This window comes from Athene noctua, chromosome 2, assembly GCF_965140245.1.
Source record: "Athene noctua chromosome 2, bAthNoc1.hap1.1, whole genome shotgun sequence".
Taxonomy (NCBI): Eukaryota; Metazoa; Chordata; class Aves; order Strigiformes; family Strigidae; genus Athene; species Athene noctua.
Genome location: NC_134038.1, coordinates 18,236,868 through 18,255,611, shown reverse-complemented (window position 1 = coordinate 18,255,611; position 18,744 = coordinate 18,236,868). Strand labels below are relative to the sequence as shown.

Sequence of the window (18,744 nt, the reverse complement as noted above, 5' to 3'; positions counted from 1 at the left end):
CATAATCTAATAAATGTCACCTCCACTAAGAGCTGACCTTTTCTTCTTGAATTATAATAAAACTTGAATGCATAGGCTCATGCTGAGAGAATTGTCCTTCATCAGTACTGAAAATGCAGATATCCCCAAAATATGGTGATCTGAAGGTAAACTCAAATGCCAGTTTGATTTGCATATAAAATAAACTAAAATGGATCTTCAGAGAGAAACTTCCTGTGAACGTTTCAGTGTGTTTTTCCAGAAATTTGTATGTAGCAATACAATCCTCATTCTTCCTCCCTCATTTTGTTTTTAACGCATTATGTACTTTCTTGTAATTTTTACAGTTTGGCAAAAGTATACCTTACAAAAACAATTTTAGGCCAAAATAATTCTATTAATTTTGTAATTAATTTTTGAAGTTTATTGAACCAGGAGGTAGCAGATCCCCCCCAAAAAAATTTAGCAAAGGAGTTTGTTCTGCTATTACGTGGTAAATTCATGGCCTGATAGAATAATTTTTTCAGAAATGCAATTTGACATGAAACCAAGAGATTTATGGTAAGCAGAAAAAGATTTCACCTTTATTCTTCTTTATTTCTGAGGAACTAGAATGTGCAGTATTAGATTTTCCATTAAAGAAAAGGTTTGCATATATTTAGGCTAATCATATTACACTCTGAATTGAATGTACCTGAATAAAAAATGTAGTTTCTAAATATACATCTAAAGGGTGTTCATTAAATTTCAGTTTTTAATGAAGGACAGTAACATTCAAAATAACTGGGAGTTTTCCTTTCCTTGAAATTTGTCGTCTTACACACACAGAAAGGGAAGAATTGATTTAGTATCCCTGAGGAAGTCAAAGGCCAAATGAAAAAGTTGCAGAGGGTTGAAAGAAAAGCTTCTCAACTTAACACGCTGCTCGAAAAACCTATCAGGCTCAACCTTTGTCAAATGAGAACCACAGTATTTATCCTCTTCAGCCACAAAGAGCTGTACCATGTCCAAGGTTGTTCTGATTGCACACCAAGGCAATCTCTGTCCATCTGCATCTCCAGGCTCAGGGGACTTTTGGGACAGGAGGGCTCTGCCTTAGAACCTATCCATATTAGTGGGTTTCAGTCTTTCCCTCCTCCCGTATTTGTAGGTGTGATGAAAGAATATTAGCTAGAGAAACACACATTCCTACTAGTGATGGAATGTATATCTCTCAGATAATTACAATTCCATCAACTGCATTTCACAGGGCCATCTAGCAGAAACTTATTGGATGAACATTTAGAATGAACTCTCTCTTTGAAATATATGGGTGCTTTTCTATAGTTCCAAAGCTTTTCTATAGTTCCAAAGTATCAAGATGTGAGAAATTGAGAATCATCATAAGTAAGTAGCCTCTATATATAGAAAAGACCTTAAAATTTTGGTTAGACAGTTAGCATTCACCGAGCAATGCAGGAAGAGAAAGGAAGTATTCTTGAGAAAAAGTAGGATAAAAGACATTTTCTCACATTTGTGACAGCCTGTTAACTTTTCTGAGATTAAACATATGTTAAACTATAGTTAGGAAATTATTCATGATGCCTCATAATAATATTAAAGAAATTAAAATACAGTGGTGTTATTTTAGGGCTGTATCATATATCTATGCACAGAGATACTATATAAAAAAAGTAAAAATATTATTTAAACAGAGTTATTTCTATTTGTTGTAACTAATGTTTTAATATTTCAAATATTTTTTGTACACTATATTTGCCCATACACAAGCAATAGAGTAAATATTAATATAAAAAAAAAATCAAAAAGGAAGAACTATTATATACTTCCATTTCTACCAAAAATCGAAACTTGAAGAGCCTACTGTTTGACACCTTCTGTATAAAGTTCTATTCTTAAAAATACTGTGTGAAATGGATTTTTAAATGACAAATAATGGATTTATTAATATTCATAAATAGAAATATAAAGGCTTATGTAAAGAAAATCAGTAAAATAACTACAGTGACAAAATTAAAATAAGACACACACCACTGTAATAATTCAGAAGAAAACATTCTAAGTCATTAAATTGATTTCTGATTTGATCCCAAATCAGAAATATGTTTAAGCACAAACTTAAATTCATTCTGATTTGTTAACAGTTTAACAAAAAAATAAATGCACATTTTAGTTTTGCATTGATGCTACTTTTCCATACATAATGCTTCATTTTTCATTCTGAAATACAGTTCTATGTAGTTCCCCACATATCTATCTATATTTGTTTGTTTTACACCCCAGATAGTCATATGACAATAAGCAACGAAAGGGTTTATTGCAGTAAATTAAAGGCTCCTCTAGGGGAAGCATTCATTCATGGTCTGGTCATGAAACTGGGAGCAAGAAATTCCAAAGTTCTAACCCAGATTGAATTAGATCCCCCAATGATTATTTTTGTTAATCTCAATACTTACAAAATGAAGTTGATGCATACTTGTTTCAAAGTGCATCATCATGTCAAATATTACCATTCTGGCTTTACTATGTGCAAATCACCTATGCATTAATATTGTATTGAATGTTATATATGCTATATAAAAAAAAGTAAAATACGGAAAAGACATACACGTGAGAAATGTTAGATGAAAATTTCTACAGACATTGCTAATACAAGGCATAATGTAAAATAGATATTCACTTAACCTTATCTTATTTGTACTAACAGTTGAATGACAGTCATGCTTTTTTTTTAAAAAAAGACCCTGTCTATTATTTTAATGCAAGTACAGATGCAGCTGAGGCCACACTAGGAAATTTGTGCAAAGTCAACAACTTAATGCATAGGCTTTTCATGAAATACTGCCTCTTCAATTTCCTCAGCTATCAAAGTGACTAGCTACCCAAATGCTAGATTACAATATAAAACTTTAGTTATCTATTTATGACAAGATTATGATCACTAAAGGTACAAATCATCAAGGTTTTCTGAACTTCACTTATTATTGACTCATATAGGTAATCTACTCTGCATAACCAATAAAACAAGATACAGTTTTCAGTTTTACATAGAATAACATATAAAAATTTAGAAATATTTTCCAAAAATTATTGTTAAATTTCATCTTTAATTTCGTAACGATCACATTTAGACATCACATGTGTCTGGTACTTCACTATAAATATGCAGTTCCTATTAATAGTGGAATATTTGACAATTTGTGCAAAATAAATTTATAGAGAATCAATCTGTTTTATCAGGCATTGTATTATTCTTATTTGTAACTATAAAAACACAGATGGATCATCAGACAGAGACCTCAGTTATGTACCTTATAAACACTACTATAATTATCTTACTGCTATTTCTTGGTATATAATCACTCCACTTTCCAGTCACCCAATATGCATAAAAAGAATACTTGGTTTTAAATATCTTGATACAAAGTTTTCAAATAAACCACAAATGCCTTACAGTTCTATTTAGGTGATGCAGTTTACAGAAAAGTTGAATATGGCAGTATGCTACATTATAAAAACTGAGCGAAATTTGTTTTGCTTTATTTCTCTGACTTGGTAAATGTTAAAGGTCTTGCTGCTTGAAGACACCTTTTTCTAAAAAAAAAATCACATCTAATATGTTGACAGTTTAAAATCTAAAAGTGAAAAAATGCATAAAATGTTATGCCAATGTGCACTGCTAAATTGTGGAAACTGAATCCATCACTGACATTTTAAACAAAAGATCAATGCAAATGTGTCCAACCTAAGGAGCCTCAAAAGCAAGTCCTTTTACTCCTGTGAAGAATAATGAAATGTAGTATAAGCAGACATAGGCTAAGCATTTAGTCCATCTTTATTTTAAACATTACTTTTAAATATTTAAAATGTGGTTCTAGCCCAAAAAGGAACTCTATAAAAATGGCATGTTCTTTGCAAAAGATATCCTCTTTAATGGATGTATAGTCATGCCAATTTATGTTAGAAAGTTTCCTGACTCCTCCTTATGAGCTAACCAGAACTCAGTGCTCTTAGATGCTGAGCACGTTCCGTTTCTATTTTCTGTAATTAAAATTGAAGGCACTAAGTATCCTCAGAATTTTTTATAGTTAGTTAATCACTTCAAAATGTCAAAGTTAGTTAAAAAAAAAAAAAAAATCCAGAAAGTGACCTCATGTGCATAATTCGAAAAAAAATACATAGTTGAACATTTGTAAATGAGGATGGGCTTTAGTTTGTATAGCCTTTTGCTGCTAGTACTAATTTTCAATTAAAATAACATATCCCTGTTCACAGCTAAGATTTCAGCTGACACCTGGGAAGCTGAATATTTATTTCTTTGCAAATACAGCAAATTTAGTGTGAAATTACTGACAAAATAACATGTCTTTCTCCAATGCCAGATTTATAGAAAGCCTGCCTTTAGAGTAGAACCATATTTAAAATTCACCATGCAGACTGGAGAAACAGATTTAAATCAGTTATATTATCAGAAATACATAAACAATTTTGAAAACACGCAAACAACACAGACAGCACAAACTTCACTCTTGCACTAGAAAAAAGTAACAAAAAAGGAGTACACTCACAGATAGAAAACTTGTTGCTGTTGTCTTTCCCTGGAAACAATTTAAATCCTCTAGATTTAAAATCTATGGCCTTTTTCACTAGTTAAAAAAAAAAACAAACAAACAAAAACACGTATCAGGCAATACAGTCTAAAATATTTCATTTCATTTGACAAATTTTATTATGGAAGTATATACAAATTAGAGGACCTAACCTAACAAGCTCATATTGTGTACCTTTGGACAAAAACAACTTACAAAAACAAGTATTGAAACCAATTTGTACACCTGACAAAGGAAAGAAGATTTGCAACTTAATTTCTTTCCCCCATAACCAAGAAAAAAAATTGTGGATAAAAGTGTTTATTCCCATGCACCATATACTTGTGCAAAACATTGTCACATATGGAATGTGGAAAATGAAAAGAATGGTAGATATGTCTGCTCAAAACAGCTGAACAGTTGAATCTTATCTGGTGTTTCTTCTGTGTAAAGAAACAGTAGTGCTTATCCCCTGCTCCCTCTATTTAAAAAACAACAGAAACAAAAAACTACTCTCATGTTGGCCAACTGTAAATTCAGTATCCTTTAAAAAAAAACCAACTACTATGACATTTTTTAAACAGCTGATTTTTTTTGTGAAACTTTAATTCAATTATTCTTTCTAGTCCTACAGAATTTAAAAGGAAAAAAGAGTCGTCCACGACATACTATTGAAAGCACACTGAAATCCAATATATATGCTCAGATTCCATAACCATCCAAGCAATACAGGATATATATTAATCTACTTATATTCTGAAAAGTTTTAATCAGCAGTAGAAATGCCAACGTATTTTTTGTCAACATATTCTATCTGTTACTTCGGATTTTAGAATTTACACTAAAAGCCAGTATTACATTTAGAAAAAAGACAAAACAGAGGCAACAGCTAAAAAATTACAATGTTCTAGTAAACAAAAAGTCTTTCTAAAAGTAACACACTGCAATATATTCTCAAAATCTGTAGGCACCCTGATTACGTCCCCATTCCAAAAGCATCTCCACTAGTTGTTTTTGAAATCCATGTTCCTCGCTTTAGTATAGAAGAATATTTTTTATTCAGGAAATACTGATATTGTATTACCTGCATTTAGATCACACAGAGAAAACAGAAATACTTTGATTATAGAAAAAACACTGCATTAATAAATTAAGCATATGAGCCTAATTTTCTGTTTTATCTGCAGAGATTTGGATATAAAAAAATAAAATATAGTCTACTGTTCTGTGGTTGGTTCTTCAGCTGGTCCTCTTCATTGAAAATTGTTATTTTCAAAGTGTGATATGGAAGGTACTTGTTTCCCACTCACCACTAAACCCACAGCTGAATTATTTCTGTAAAAGTCTTTATTTGTGGCTGGCTTTATGATAAAGGGAGTTAATCCAGGCAAACCTTGTGGCCTCAATGTACTTTTGAAACAAAGTAACTAATAAAAAGTACATAAATCCAAATCTTAACCAATATCAAAAAGTAAGAGAGAATAAAGCAAAAACAGCACAAGAAACTTTTTCTTTCAGTCATTAAACTAAGTGCCTCTTTTCTCCAATATACACTGCCAGTGAGCAATGTACCATAAATAAATATGGACTTTCTAGAAAAATTTAAATTTAAAGTATAGGTTAATTCTATGTAGATTATATACAAATGACTTTATGGATTAGACATATTTAAAAACTATATGGAAGAAGATGTTTTATATTAGCTACAAGCTAATACTGTTGCTGAAGACAGCAGAGATTAATGAAGTCTAAGAGAAGCTAATACAAGAAGATAGTGCACCATCAAAGAATTTTTCAGCACCCATAAACTTCTTATACAAAATCAATGAATAATTAAGGAAACCCTTTCATGAGGCATAATAATAAAGTAGAGAAATGCTATTTATTGATGGTTTTTCATAAATAAAAGTAATCAACACCATGTACAATAGCAGGACATTTAAGACAAAATAGTATACTGCTAAGAAAGACAATTTATAGGATAGGCATAGGATGTGATAACAAAGGTTTTTACATTTCTGATGGAAAAGATCATCATCTTCTAAATATATAGAAGCTTTTATCTCAAGAGGCAAAATGTAGATTTCCCTGTGTATGATTATAATGTAACCTATAAACATTGATTATGGTTCTGGGAAATATGTTATTTGCAGGAGCACATCATATCTGTTGCCACAAAATTATATATATATATATATATATATATATATATATATATATATATTAACGCTTAATACCAGAAGTCCTTCCCCACACTCCCACCTGCAAGTTAGTTGAAGTCCATAAGCAATTCTATCCTCAGTGGAAGTCATGGATCCAAGAACTGTGTATTCACACTGTAGAGCCATATTGGAATAACAGTAATGCTCTTTCATCATTGTGTGGGATTTCTAAGATGTTATTTCTACATAAATATTAACGTAGGAGTATTGCTGTAAGCTCCTTTTGGCCATCAGTGTAAAATAGCTCTTCATGAATCAGAAGATAGACTTAGCTATTTTTCCAACACCTAAGTAAAATGGGAGTGGGCTTGAAAACATGATCTCAGGTGCTGGGATGGGTTTAGACACTTGCCTTAGGGAGATGTTTGTCCTTTATTTTCAGAAATCATCATATTAACAAATTAAATTAAGACTGCTTCAGGTTTTTTGTTTGTTTCTACTCATCCTCAAACACCTGAATGTCATATCCATAGTTTATGTACACAAGAAACGGAGTCCGCAAGATCTAAGGTGGAAATGAAAATAGATACAAGAGTGCCTTGGTGAACACATTTAAAACAATCAGAGGTTTTTATAACTACTTGTGTCACTTTGCCAATGCTATTAAATACCGCTAGGAAAGCAAGCAACTAAAGATCTCCAAAGCATCTTTACACTACAAGAGAGGAATTTTAACTGGGTTTTGAATGTGATTTACTGAACAGGACTTTCTGAATACAGTGTGAAGGAGTAGTAATAGAAATGCATTTGGTCCAAACATGCCATCACTAAACTGCGTCAGGCAGCCTATGCATGTACATACATAAAACCAATCCCACCGTCACCACAAAATCTCACACCCAAACCACAGTGAATATATTCTTTAATACTTGACAAACTAACATTATTTTGCACATGTTAATGTGGAAAACAGTGAGGAAAATGGTGGCTATTCAAAGCCAATTTAAGCATACGTGTGACAGCAAGTACTCAAAGTGAATTTCACTTTTCAGAAGTCTCAAAGGACAAATTCATGTCAGCAGACAGTGCAGTGGTACACATCTAAGCTAGTCCACAAAGAGATATAGACACTTCAAGGGCTCATTTCATCTGGCCTTAGATACCTACTCTCTAATGAAATAAGTTTAAACTTTGATATGCCCCCTTCTCTCAAGACAAGTTGTTCAGATGTGATAATGCTACAAACAGCTAAATATGATCAGACTAGTATGTTCTCATATTTCTGAACAGCCAATAGACAATTAAATAGATTAGCCAAAAAAAGTAGGATACCCCTGAGAAGAATATTGGTGTAGATGGAAGGTAGCATTAAGATTCTCCAGTGCTTTGGAGAATAATATTGCATAAACTAAAACAGATGTGAACCCAAAGCCTTCAATCCATTTCAGAATCAATTCAAAAATAAAACAGAAAAGTTAGATCAAGGAAATCAAGCTCTTTGGAGACCAAACTTAATCAATTATATCTACAATAGAATCAATCTTCAGTATCACTTTCATATCATTAATTATGTAATTGGAAAGACTATACAAATCTAATTTAATCAAAATTTATAAAAGCCTATCTGATGTAACCACCTGTTCAGTGTTACAATACAAGGAGAGGTTTTAATTTTTTTTAATACTACTTCAACTACATATGGCTTGTAGGTTTGCTTGTATTATGTTTACAGATTTAAAAGTCAGCCGGTTTGTTTGTTTGGATATTTTTATTTTCGGCGAGCAGGAACGCTGGTGCACATCTCCTATCTAAACAAGTCTCTCACAATCCTGAATATATTTTTGATCATGAGACCTGATGAAATATAAACAGCAGCATCAGAACTGTGTGACGCCGAATCAGAGATTATATCAAAACCCCCTGAAAAACCCCTGAAAATTACTTAGGCATCCACCTTGGAGACTATGTTCAACACTGCTAAGTCTTTTTTTCCTGTTCAAATAGATTTAATACAGAATATAAGATTATAATATATGTAACTTTTTCTAAAATTAGAAGGCCTGATGTTTTCTGCAAATATAGAAGATGGAACTGAACATTTTATTGTGGAGGGAAGGATATGAACAGTCCTGGTAATGGAAGAAGTCCAGGCAAGAAGTTTTACATGACTGGTGGGTGAGCTAATGTTTAGCTGATAGACAGACCAGACTCATGCACACTTTTTAAGTAGTAAATTTCTATGTAAAATGAAATGTGTTCAGAATAATTTTGTTGAAGTTTTTGACCAAAATGGTCTCTCACGTAAGATAAGGAAGATTCAAATACTTACAGGTAAAGTTTTAGACACATAGAAAAAATTAAAATATTGTCTTAATTATTTTTGATAAAAAAATTGTGTAATTCTGTGTATTTATGCATACACGTATACATACAGGCTACATAAAAACGCTTTTGTGAGAGATCTAATCTAGACAATTACTGCATTTTACTCTTCAGGCTATGTACTGCATTAAAAAAGGGCCTCAGGTAAAAAAAAAAATAAATAAAATAAATAAAAAAAATATATGTCCATATCTTTTAAGCATGTATATTATAAAAGAAACACTTAGATGTATAATTTGCCTAACAACATTGAATACAACAATCTCTCAGACCCTAGAAATGACATTACTTTTGAATGAAGAAAACATTTTTCAGTTGACACAATTCTGACTTAATCAAAAAAGTATATCCTGAGAGCTACACAAGACATAAATTTCAAGAGGGAAAATTTGTTTCTACAATATGGAAGCACTGGGGTATATAGCCATGTGAAGGATATCTATTTAAAACACTGAAAACCCACAAATTAATGTCTTTAGTTATGCAACAGCATTTATGTAAAGAAATTGTCCAGCTTGTTTTGTGTACTATTTGTAAACTTTTAAACCAAGTATAAGGTAAATTTAAAATGCTGACAACTAAAACACCACCATTCTACACAAAACAGGCACTCAGGTTGCACTACTAATACAAGTAACTATACAGAGTATTAACCGTGGAAACTTGGGCCTTTTCTGACCTTATATACTTCTCTCCTTGGCTGTGGTTCAGACACTGAAACAGCCCCTCCCACCTCCTGAAACTTTCTCACATTATATTCACTACCACACAATTAATGGAGATGGAGAACAAAATCATAATACCAAAGCCATTATTCCAAGATTTCACATGTAGCCCCCTTTAAATGATATCTGCAGAAATATTATGTGAAGAAAAAAAAAAAAAAGCAGTAGCTTGTTTATTTGACTATAACTAAATGTTTGTATTGCATAAACATAAATGCCCATATAACATATTTTAGAAAAGATGTAGTATCTCTGGAAACAAAGGGAAGGTTCAGTTCCCCCTCACAATCTCTGTATTCTTCTGTTTCTCATCTTTGACATTTATTTAAAGTCAACTGCAATGGATTCTCTTTGATAATGTCTAAACCAAAAATAACTCTTAAAAGAAATTCCGAGGTGAATGTCTTTGAGACTATGTTGTCTCGAGATTTTTTTTTTTCCTTTTTCTCACAAGACTGAGAGAGAAAATTTAATCTTTCCTTTGAATTTACATGCTCGAAATTCTTCCCACCACACTACTATTGTTTAGAAAACAGCAATCGATAATATTTTTTTTTACTTTGCATTGCATCCAGATGTTAGGGACACAAGTTGACATTAAAAACACTTGTAGATTCAGAATTACATGATCTTCTGCAATAAGTATGTTTGTTGGATTTATGTTATCCTAGAAATTAAGAATAATTAACTCATTGACTGCTTTCTGAAGAGAAATAAGATATTTGTTTGTAATGCAGTGTAGAACTGATTCTGACTGGTGCAGAATGAGTAATTCACTGTTCAAGATCTTCAATATCTGATGATGGCGGACTTTATTTGTGGCAGGTGTTATTTCTAGTGACAGAAACAGGAGCCTATTATACTCTGGACTTCTGACATTTAGTGCTTATGTGCAGATAAACCAAATAAATAATACATGATAATTCCACTTCGTCTTGGCATACGTTTAATTCATTGCATTTCTTCTAGAAGTTGATCTGCATGCACAGCACATCCACAGCCTGAATGCATTGAACTTACTCCTCATGTACAGGTCAGTTCCATTTGTTTTTTTGCATACACTTCATATTTATTATGCATGTGATGTAACTAGTTATCCAGAATTTTCAAACTCTGTCAACACAAGTGCTAGATACCCAGATATCTTAGGGATCACCACTTCAAGGGATTGCACAAATAGGGTGCTGGGAGAAGGAAGATATAGCAATCTATTTAGTTTTTAGGTGATAGCACTTTAGGGTCCAGAAATTTATATTAAAAATCTCTAAACCTAGCAATTACCTAAATAAAATTCACCATGGACCAACACACTAATTGATGTAGCACTATATTCTAAAGCCTTTCTGGGCCTTGAAAGTTGGCATTAGAGGACATGAATTTTCATCAGTTTTTGTAGTAGAGCATGAACTGTGTAGGTTAATGATTTCTGCAATATGAAGAACCATTCAGAAGATGATCAATCAGACTATAAAGTGGTGAATCATCCACTTTTCATACTATTCCACGTTTTTGCTTTTTGCATGATCTGATCTTAGTTGCTCTTTTATTACTCCACCCATCCCCTTCTCTTTCAGCCCTAAAGTGCCCTGGTCAAAGCAGATTGTAGAGAATTACTGCAGCTACTACATGACTGTATTGAATTACTGCACTGTATTACTAATTCCTGCACTAGTGTACTGCATTAATACAACACATAATAAATACTTGTTTCTTGATCCTACAATATTTAAAACATGATGTGCTGGTGGACAATAAATATAATAAAACTGTGACAATGGCTTTGTGAATTCTTGCTAAACGTAGAGTTACTACACATTATGATCTATTAAATAGATAAAATTAGTCTTTACATTACCTTGTAGGTATCTTAGATTTGCTGACAAGACATTCTATTTTAGTATTACCCTACAGTCAAAAAGTTTTATTCAGAATGGAAGAAAATGTAAATGAGAATGAATGCAAATTTTTTTCCATAAAATGCAATGCTGATAGTTCAATGAACGTAATTGTATACTTTAATGAAACATGCCACAAGCATATATTTCTAACCCAATGTGTGCATTTCACATTTATATTAAAATTTAATGGGTATTTTATTTTAATCTGATGCATTTCCATTTTAATTGTGTAAATTCTCAGATTCTTTTTTATCCATAGATGAAAACCTATATCAATTTTCATGGAACAGTATGATATAAGCTATGTATAATTTAATATGCATTTGAAATTTTTTCAAATTTCAACATAACGGAAAAAAACTCTCCTTTTGACTGCAACGTATCATTAACATGAAGCCGAACTGGAAGTTTAAATGCTATTCTGCTATGTCAATTGTCAACAAAATTGTATGTGGAACCCTCCCACTTTACAAGATTTTCATTAAAATGTAGGAAAATATTTCACTTCCTTAGGTAAGTCCCAATTAATATAAAGAATAACTTTGTATAATAAAGTAATGCAATAATGAGATGAACTATGCAAAATCAGTCAGAAAATGTATTGATAGAATGAAAATATTTTTTCTACAGATTACAGGTGTGTATATATATATATATATATGTTATTCCATATATACTGGTATTAAGAAGGATGAGAAAATATAGTTAGTTTACACAGATTATTTTTAAATGGTCAAATTACACTTTTTTATGCTGTATTCTACATTATATGTATCTTAAATATCTCTAATGTGGGAAAAATATTTAAAAGAAAGCAAGTATGTTTAATATCTAAATTTTTAAAATAATGTACAATTGCACTAATGATAAATTGTTTTTTATTTTCTAACTACAACATATTTGGTTTATACCAACATATTGTGGTCAAAATAAGAAAACCTGAAATACTGAAAGAAAATAATGTCACAACACATCAGAAGACAAATACCAATTATAGAAGTAAATGTATAATATAATAAAGAACACTTAAGACTGCAGGAACTACAAGGAAAACAAACAGAAGGAGCAAGTTAGGAGAAAAAAAAAAAAAGAGAGACAATTATAATGAGCAATAATTCAATTAAATCATTAACACAACTAATTTCTTGAAATCAGTATGACTGATCTTTTTCCCCTTCTTCCTTCTAAATTATTGGATGAAAACTAATCTCTTTTCCTATGACTTCTTTGAAGTGGGAAGATTTCAAGAAGCTTAGGTTGTTATTATCAGCTTTTCCTTAATAAAAATCTTTAAATTAACAAACCATTGGTTATAGAGTTCACCCACTAACAGAACATATCTATGTCACTTGTTGCACTTATCAAATAGGCATTTCCAAACGTATTATGAAATATACATGTTGATTTCCTACTTGACTCTTGAAAATCTGTAACAGTTTTTCAGAAAATATCTTCCTTCCTGCTCCTACTTTCCCCTTCCTGCTTCTAAGTAAACTTCAAAAACATTAGGATATATGAAATATTTTCTATAAATCTTTTAAAAGTTCACTTCAAATAATCCCAAAGTAGTGTTCTATCATTCACTGAATCTGAAAAAAAGTAAAGGGAATTAAATAACTTTCTCTTAAATCCTTCTGTTTTCAAAAGTTTCATTAGCCTCTGATTTAATTCCTCATAACAAATGCTAAAATACAAAATGGGGAACATCCAGTTCATAACCCCTGATTCATATTTTCCTGGCTATTACCAAAGCATAAGGTAAGGTGTGATAGATAAGTGTTCTTCAAGAATAAAGGGGAAAGGAGAGAGAAATAATAAAGGCTTTACAAGAAAGTCAGAAAAAAATAGAGCTGAAAACATAGAGAAAGAAAGAGAATGGAAATATCAGTAAAATAAGATTTTGAAAACAAAAAGCTAAGTAAAATATTAAAACATAATTTACTCTTCAAACTGAGCAGAAATGGATAAAAATTTGCAAATGCTTGGTGATATTTCTGCTCTTTAGAAAGAGAAGTTTAGAGTAGCAGAATGTGTTGGAATGCAAAGTGCTCTTGAAAATAAATGGAATTTATGATCCTAAGGAAAGCACTGAGTCACTATTTGAACTGTTACATGATGACCAGTATCATCCGTCAAGATTTTCTGGTACTATTTGAGTTTGAGTTCGATAAACAATTTTTGTTCTCCAACCTTGATATCTCCGTTTCAGACTGATTTTTCCTGTATTTCATTTATAAATTTTGAACTGTACCAGTGGTCTTGCTACATTACTTCCACCTTGTACTCATTTGTGTCTGCAGTACAGAGGTCTTAATTTAGAAATTCCTTTGGGATTAATATTGTCTTAGAGTGCAGGACTTTAATGGTATACTAAAATCAAGTAAGTCTTAAAAAATCATTTCAATCTTTTCCTCTTTGTGACTTTCTTGATGCATGTAGTCATATACTTGCCAATACTCTAAGTATTATTTAAAATAAGCACTTTTATTCTTCGTTCTCAATATAAGAAATTAAGCTTCTGTTCAATTGACTCCACAATCATGATTGCTGAATAAAAAGATAAAGTCCAAATGTATAGCTCTTCCTTGAAAAAGAAAAAAAGGATGGCTACTATACATTATTTATACTGAGTTTGTCTTATGTGATAGGAATTAGTTCTTATTTATTTCTGAGGTAGAAGTCCAGGTTCATTACCATGAAAAACAAAACTCCAGTGGCCTAATTGGAGATATTTTTTATTCAAACTACTTCGTACTCCTCCGTAGAATCAAGGAGTCTTTATAAAATTTTACACTGACTTTGTAAAATTATTTAAAATTACTTTGTGGTCCTCTTAAAAAACCCAGAACTGTAATTTTGTGTCAGCAGAAGTGAGAATCAAGCTTGATTATGTTTGACAATAATAGATGAAGGATTCTTCTCAAATATATGAGTGAATAGAAACCTCTACTGTATAAACACCAGCAGCTTTCACATTTATTTTATTTTTTCTTTGCTTCTATCTTAAGATTTATTTAGAAATTCTTCTACTCCAGCACTGAAATCAGAAGTACGATTCCCATTATTCTCAGGGGTATTTAGTTATGATGCATGTGTACTTCCATATCAAAATTAATAGAAATAGAAATAGAAAAGTAGAATAGAATAGAATAGAATAGAATAGAATAGAATAGAATAGAATAGAATAGAATAGAATAGAATAGAATAGAATAGAATAGAATAGAATAGAATAGAAAGATTAGTTCAGTTGGAAGGGACCTACAATGATAATTTAGTGCGACTGACTGAGCACTTCAGGGCTGACCAAATGTTAAAGCATATTAAGGGCACTGTCCAAACGCCTCTTGACATTTAGACACATGCTTCTTAGCACAATTTTAGACAGTAAAAGTATGCTATAAAAGCACTCACAAGAAAAATTTCTAAAATAACACTCATGTTTACATATGCTGAAATAAAATTTCTATAGCCTGAAGAAAGGATACAGTTGATATGAAGTATACAAAAATACAATAGCACTAACAGTGTTACTAAACTCTGAATTCTTAGTGTATGAAACACAGATAGTAGAAATGACCAAAAATGGCAGATTATCCTCTATAAACGTAGCTGTGATCAAGCTAACAGTACTTAAATACTTAAACAGAAATAAACCGGGGGGGGGGGGAAGCAAAAAATAAAAGCACATTTAATTTTTTCCTGATTTCATATCTAAAGAAGACAGATCACACTAGAAACGGTGACTGTAGCATCCACATAAATTGCTACTGAATGCTCAGCACTTGAAGCTTCTAGATTTAACTGAATGAAAGTGGTTAGAGACCTCCTTTTTTCCCCCTACTTCTGAATAAAGTAAGAGATACACTTTCCTGAGTTTGAGCACTTGGTTTCATTAAAACTCAGGACCCAAAAGATGCTATGTTTCTCTTCCATCTGTCATATCTAAATATATTTTTCATTAGCCTATCAAGCTGCATCTTGAAAGCAAGCTTTTCACCCTTCATCTACTCCCCTTACCAGAAGGTTTCATTGTTCCAGTAACAAGAATTCTTCTTGGTCCTCTTCATAATGTATCTATTTCTATATTATATACTCATTTGTCCTTATTTAAGTTCTCCACATAGTGCATTAACTTCCTGAAACATTTATCCTTTCATCCTGTCTTACATTTTCTTTTGTAAGGTGGGATGATCAGAACAATGTAACACCATTATAGTTCTTTTATTCATCTGATTCAGTCTGAATTCTTTTTGATGAAGGAACTATAACCATATACAGTATTCCTCATGAAATCTCACTACTCCCTTGTAAAACGATACTTTTATTACCCTACTTTTAATGAACTTATTTCACCAAATGCACCTAGTTCCTTTTTCCTCTCTTAAATAGTCGGAACATAAAGTCTTCTCATCTGTGATTTCCAACTAATAAGTTTAGAGAAGAAATTCTTTAGCCAGCCTTTGACACAACCTACGATTATTGTTGAAGTCCAGATAGTAAGTGTGGTAGACTAATTTACACTTAAAAGTTTAATTTTAGATAGATAGAGACTATCTATTTAGATAGATAGATAGTTCTATCTACACATCTCCTTCATGCATACACTTCATAAAAATATCACTTTAGGAAATAAAACAGTATTGTTATTGTTTAGTCATTCTGAAAGATTTTATTCACAGAACAATCCCATGGAAGGCGACAGTATGACTCTTATTCTTTAGTTATAATTTTGCATCAATGCTAATGTACCATAAACCAGCACTATTCTGATCTCACTAGCAACATACTCAAAAAAGCCTACAGTGAAGGCTACATGTACCTTTCTACCATTTTAGATATACACACGTGTGATATATTAAGTTTTGGTACATTACATTTTGTATATTTAATTTAATCTTTTCAAGTATTAATTAATTTGCATAGATTTGGGAGCATAATTCTTAAATTATGATCAAGAGCACAGGAAAAATATATTTCCAAAGTAAAAACTAATTTTTAATATCTATTAAATTGAGAAATAATTTTAATAGGAATTTACATAAGCAACTTAAGTAGCTCTTATATATAGTTCCATAGTAATTTAATATGAAGTACAATACAAGTAGTTTTTTATACTTCTGTGCATATTTCATCGTCAAAGGGAAGCTAAAATACTTCAATAGAAACCTACAGCAAACTCCATAGAAACACCTGTAATGGAAACTTTTTCAAGTCAGTTAACAATAGTCTCACATTCACAAACGTTCTTTTGAAATATGTCTGTGTCTTTGTAATGAGCAGTATTTTGTGAAAGACCATTACAGGTTATTTAATGAGGGTCATTTTATGTTTTCATGGCTATTATAAGAATAGTAACAAATATTGGCATTTGCAAAGCAAAAATGGTAATTTTTTACTCAGTATACAAATACGCAGTTTAATAGCATGTACACATATACTGCTTTGTGGGTATGATAAAGTAAAAAATATTTAAAAGAATTTGTATAAAGAATGCTAGCAAAATCAAGACTTGAAATATTGCATGGGGGAATAAGCTGTGTATAGAGCTAGGTACGGGCTTCGTTCTCCAGTAAGGGCTATACAAGACTGATTTAATCTTTATGTGGGCTGTGCTACCTTTTAGTACCTGTGGTACTACTTTAATATGGGACAAATAAGCACCATATTATTTTAGCAGTATCTTGATCACTTAACTTTTTCATGGTTTTTTCATAATATAATGTTTAGCATTTTAATATAACAATGCAATTCAGAAGTATGTGTCTTACCTATATCTTGATTAAAAGATAGGTCAGAGAAGAGAAGGACATTGAGAAGACAGAGGAGAGAACCTTGTAGTGTAATGATTACGAACAGGAGATGGAAGAAACTGTATGTATATGACAATTACTGCCAAATTTAACTGTTAAATTAGTACACTCACATCTTTAGAAGAGATTATTACAGGTCTCCAGATACTCCCTTATAACTGAAAATACACCTGATTTTTTTTGACTTGACCAAGGAAGTTCTGAAGAGAATGCATAGCCACCTAACCAGTACAAACTGAGCTCTATTACTTTATATCACTTGATAACCATGAGAATACTACAGTTTTGTACTGAAATTAACACAAATGAAACATAAATAGCTGTTTAATTTCATATGCAACCCAAATACAGTGCTTGTTTTTTGGTTATCCTACTTAAATCACATGTTTCAAAATTCTGTGTAAATACAGCTCTGCTGTTTCAGTAGTTATTAGTAAATGAAGCTACAACAACTTATATTAGGGGACCATCTGACCCATTAAGACAACAGATTCCAATCTGAAGTTGTCTTTACAAAATATCAACCATATAATGAGACTGCCACAAATTGCTTGTGTTAGAAAAGATGTTCATCCTCTATATATTTGTAAATACTTCATGCCCAATAGATCAACATTTAACAAGGAATTAACACACAATAAGAACTAAAAATATATCATAAATAGCATTCAACATTATCCTGAAAAATTAAGATACTCCTTCCCTGAACTTGTGTATGTGTAAAAACATACCACATGCAATTTATTTCTGAATGTCTATGCTGGTTAAACTAAGACATTCGAGCATTGCTGTTTCTCAGCCTCATGTTTCAATATACTGTCAGTTATCTTTAAACACAATAAATAATGCTTTGTTTATACTCCAAATATTGTTCGTTATTGGTACTTTAGCATGTGGATTAAATCATCTGAATATAGGAACACATAAAATCTTTAGCTGTATTTCTTTTGTACATGCAACTGAATTCCTTAGAGATCCAAACTTTGCTTCATTCATTGATTTAATGTTTGACAGAATAAAAATGGACAGATGTTTTAAAAAGCAAAAAATTTGCTGAAGATTTAAGAAAGGAGATGATTGCAACTGCATCACTGATTAGTTTAGAACAAAGCAGCTATTTATAAAGTACATTTTTTATTATATAGGTGATTATGTCTAAACACATATGCAGAAAATTTTAATCTCAATTCTCTAAACTT

General features: G+C 31.5%; 1 protein-coding gene across 3 annotated transcripts in view; it reads right to left on the bottom strand.

The window, feature by feature from the left end:
• CSMD3 (CUB and Sushi multiple domains 3) overlaps window positions 1–18,744 on the bottom strand; it is a 732,271-nt gene that overhangs the window by 440,503 nt on the left and 273,024 nt on the right. For 2 of the 3 annotated variants that reach the window (XM_074897604.1, XM_074897605.1), the window contains one exon: window positions 4,548–4,625. The exons of the other annotated variant lie outside the window; for it this stretch is intronic. In XM_074897604.1, the coding sequence (XP_074753705.1) occupies window positions 4,548–4,625 (78 nt within the window). The remainder of the gene's footprint in view (window positions 1–4,547; window positions 4,626–18,744) is intronic. 3 annotated transcript variants of the gene reach the window in all.